The 4,596-nt window shown below is 36.3% G+C and overlaps 1 protein-coding gene across 1 annotated transcript; it reads right to left on the reverse strand.

Annotated features, from left to right (window-relative positions):
* Positions 1–278: 278 nt before the first annotated feature.
* On the reverse strand, positions 279–1,226 carry LOC308428070 (olfactory receptor 11H7-like; the record flags this gene model as incomplete). Its single annotated transcript, XM_080926342.1, has 1 exon — positions 279–1,226. The coding sequence occupies one exon, from the start codon at positions 1,224–1,226 to the stop codon at positions 279–281; it is 948 nt and encodes a 315-aa protein (XP_080782468.1).
* Positions 1,227–4,596: the final 3,370 nt, after the last annotated feature.

The raw sequence follows: 4,596 nt of genomic DNA on the forward strand, positions 1-4,596 counted from the left end.
ACCTGGTGGGCTATCTTTTCATCTTAGACATTTGTTTTTTTTTTTTTTGAGACAGGGTTTCACTATCTATCCCTGTCTAATATTGAACTCACATAGATGTACCTACTTTTGCTCTCAACCACTTAGATTAAAGGCACATACCAGAATGCCCTGTCTAGAGTAAAAAAACAAAGATTCATTTTTATTTTGTATGCATATAAGTGTTTGTCTGTGTAAGTGTATCTCACACCTTTGAAGGTGCTCTTAGAAGTATTGAGGGTCCCATAGTTAATAAAACCCTATTTATTAGTTTTACATAATCTTTTCTCAAAGAAAATATTATGGAGAGCATATTTCATGTCCTTGTTACGCAAGCTATAGATGAAAGGATTTAAAGCTGGTGTCACCACAGCGTATATCAGTGTGATAATTTTATGCATAGCAACAGAATTGCTAGATGTGGGAGTCACATACATCACCATTATGGTTCCATAGAATAGAGACACTACCAGCAGGTGGGATCCACAGGTTGAGAAGGCCTTTTGTCGTCCATCTGAAGAAGGAACCTTAAGAACAGCTCTGAGCACCAGGGTGTAGGATGCAAGGATGTACAAACCAGTGAGGACAATGAAAAGTGTACTTATAGAATAGAATACATGCTTTATGATGGGTTTAGGGGTACAAGACAGAACCATTAGTGGGTCCACATCACAGAGAAAATGATCAATGATGTTGGGACCACAGAAAGATAATCGAGAAATGAAGAAAATGGGAATCACATGTCCAGAGAAACCAATGATCCAACAGAGGGACATCAGAATACTGCAGAATTGCCTAGTCATGATGGAAGGATAGTGCAGTGGGTAGCAGATGGCTAGGTACCGATCATAAGCCATGGCACAGAGGAAGAAACATTCAGTTGTGCCCAGGGAGAAGAAGAAGTAGAACTGAGTAAAGCATCCAGAGAAGGACATAGTCTTAGTGTTGGAAAGAAAGGTGCCCAGCATGTTGGGGACTGTGCAGGTCACGTACCAGATTTCTAGGAAGGAGAAGTTGGCCAGAAACATATACATGGGACTGTGGAGTTGTTGGTTCCACCTCACTGCACAAATGATGGCCGTATTCCCAGTCAAAGTTACCATGTAGACCATCAGAATCAGTGAGAAAAGTGTGATTTGAATCTTCCAGGGACCAGGGAAGCCCAATAAGACAAAATATGTCACTGTGGATCCCTCTGACTTATTCATGGTCACCAGACTGTGGAGATAAGGTAAATAATAATGATATGGTTTGTTGATCAAATATCTTGAAGCTTTTCTTTAGACCAAGAGATTGACCCATGCAGGCAAATGCACTAAACACTTTCAAATAAGCCTTGAAGAAATCTTTTCCTATTTTTGATTATGTTTGGCTCTGTTTCTAAAACACGAATTCTAAGTTTTGTAAATTTTCTATGAAGAAACAACAATTAAATTCAAGTTCTGTCATCTTGATGATATACCGCTCTGTTAGCACAAGGACAAGAGTTTGATCCTCGGCTCCTGAAAAACTGGTACAAATAATCAAAATAAAAATTATTGAAATAAGGGTAATCTTTTTGTTTTTCTGGCCTGCTTTTCAGTGACCGTTGTTCAGACACAACCAAGTGCTACCAACTCCAAATGTGTAGATGTGCATGCCATTACTTTCAATAGAGTTTGTACAAATTTCAATAATGTATAACTTGACATTAATTTAGATTTTTGGAGCTGTTTTTGTTAAGAGAATTTATTTTTTACTATGTTAAATACTATCAGTGAAGAAAGTCAATAAATGAAATAAGTTTATGTAGTTTGCTTTTTTATATTTTAAGATACTGCATTATTATGTTTCATTCATAATTTTATAAGTAATGTTTGTTTTTCGTAATAAAAGCCACAGTTATTTACTATGCTTAGTTTCACATTGACAATTTATCATGTTTTTGTTTAAAATTTTATATTAAAAATGATTATAATGTATGAAAATGTATGAAAATATGAGATTTTTTCCCCTAAAGCACTTCTTATTAATTCCAGAATATTCTTTAAAGTTCATTATTCAGAACCTACCTCAGTTCATTCAAAGTATATCCAAGGTTCTTCTGAGAACCTGACTCTGAATAGTTATCACCATTACTAAACTGCCTAGGTGCAGAGTTCACCACTGTACAGCTTTCTGTTGACCCAGTGTTACGATGGTAAGCAGGGGCGATGGGCAAGCCAACAGGACACGGTGGCAGCTTTACAGCTGTCCTCAGACCAGAGAGAGCCAGCACAGGCTCTTGAGCCTAGAAAAGCTCTGTGTGTGCTGCTGCCACGTAGCAAGTACTGACCTGAAATCAAATTACACCTGTCACTAAAGCCAACAGTCCAAGGCAGTAGTTTTACTGCCATTTGAACTCTGTACAGTGTCAATTTGTAAAAAGAAAAAAGAAAAAGATCAAACAAAACATGAGATTACATTAAACAAAAATATTTGTTTCTAAATTTGATTTATTCACATTCCAAAATTTGCCCTCCTTTTATTGCAGAACATAGTAAGTAATAAGATGTATGTTTTTCTTCTTTATGAGAACATGTTATTTGTACACAATAAGATGTTTTATTATGACCCTGCCTCATGCAGGTAATGTACTTCTACGTCTTTCACTCTCCCTTCTCAGTTCATCCTACCTTCAAATCCTCTTGCTTTTTTTTTCTCTCATGTTACATTTTCCAAGGAAAAGTAATTTTAAGCATCAACATAGGAGGTAGGTGCAAAATATTTACTGAGCATATGTGAGGCTCTGGATTTCATTAACCTAAACTGTAAAAATAAAGTAAAAAAAAACTGAGAAGAGACAAAAAACAAGAAAGAGAAAAGAAATCAAAGCACAGAGAAAGAGCCAGATGACTGCCTCAGTGTATAAATAGAATTCTTTAAAAATTATTTTTAATGACAAGATTTTATTATGGATAGTACTGGATGGCCTGAAACGTGCTATGTAACCTCCTAGGCAATGTTTGGAGCCCTCCATCTCCTAGTCTTACCCTCCTGAATGGTTGATATAGTCATGAGCACCAGGCTTGGGTGAAGAAAATAATCTCAATTTTTTGATAAGCAAGAACATTATACAATCTTAATAAAAATTGTATATACATAGCATTTATGATATTCATTCAGCATAACAAAATAGAGTAAGACTATTGCTGAAATGATATTTGATTAGACAAATATACTTGTGATGGTGTAGTGGTCACAGCACAGCAGTTTAGTAATAGTCTAAGTGAATGATTCCAATTAAGCAACAAAGCTATATTTTTAGACAAGAAGCTATAAAGAGAAGAAACATAAGAATTAAGAGATTTTAAGATTTTAAACTAGGATAATTATTAAGAATAAGACCAACCCATATTGATTCTCATTTTGATATGACATCAGGAAAGACCGGTAGCTTTCTACAGCAACACATTCTGCACCTTTCCACGTAAGCAGCCTCTCCTGGACAGTGCTGAGCAGTCCCTTCACATGGAATGAAGCACATCAGCAGTGACTCTGAACCCAGGTCATAGATTTGATACCATATCAAACTATGTAAGTCTGAGCCACATGTATATCAGCTCTAGATTATGTTTGTTGACATTAAAGACAGCAGAGCAACATGGGCAGATAAAATGTCAGTCGTAGGAGAGGATGGCAGATGGAATGTGCCAGATAACTGGCAATGTTAGTTACATCTTCATTACATGGCTATCATTAAGTTCTGCACACACTTTTAATCTTCATCAGCACTGATTTTATTTTGCCACACAACTACCTCCTCTTCTTTCTCTCATCCTCCTTTTCTTTCTCTTTGTGCTTCTCCCCTTAAAGAGAGGGTCTCTATCTGTAAGGCCTCTCTATAGCTCATTCTGGCCTCACCCTTGGCTCCCCTTTCAGTAGTATAGTTTCAAGCACGCACCCCATTCCCAAATCCTTTTTAAATGAGCTGTGCAATGGAGAGAGAATTGAGAAAGAAAACAGTAACTCCCGTACAGATTCCTTTTGGTTTACATTTCAGTGGAAAGAGCTATTCCTTCACTGTTTTGCACACATATCATAACAGGCCCACCTGTCATGAAGAACAAGTTGCGCCTACCACATACTAAGTCATCCTTAAGTCGGTATAAGGCCACAAAGATTCTCTCCTTTCCAGGATCAAACATAGATGTTGTGCATAAGCATTTTATACGTTACTGATTCTGCTTCCTTTGCACTGCATGATTGTTGTGTTCTATTTCTCACTGTGTAATGATTTTTCTATCGGTCCCTATTTATGTTTTATGTTGCACACTGTTAAGATTTCTCAGCTCTGTGTATAAATGAACCTGTTATTTACTATGTTGTCCTTGAGGACCTGTGTGCTTCTTGTCATGGAGTTTCACTAATGATCTTGATAAATTGATCTACAGGGATTATTAAGGATAATGTGCACAATCCATGGCCCATTTAAGTTTGTGTTATTCTAATAGAGTATGTAATTTTGTGTCATGAGATAGAGTGTTCAGTTAAATCCCACAGCTTTAAAAACATTTCCTAATTATATTTGATTTTTAAAATTATTTTTTTAGTTTTAAA

This window comes from Micromys minutus (genome assembly GCF_963924665.1).
Source record: "Micromys minutus genome assembly, chromosome: 12".
Taxonomy (NCBI): Eukaryota; Metazoa; Chordata; class Mammalia; order Rodentia; family Muridae; genus Micromys; species Micromys minutus.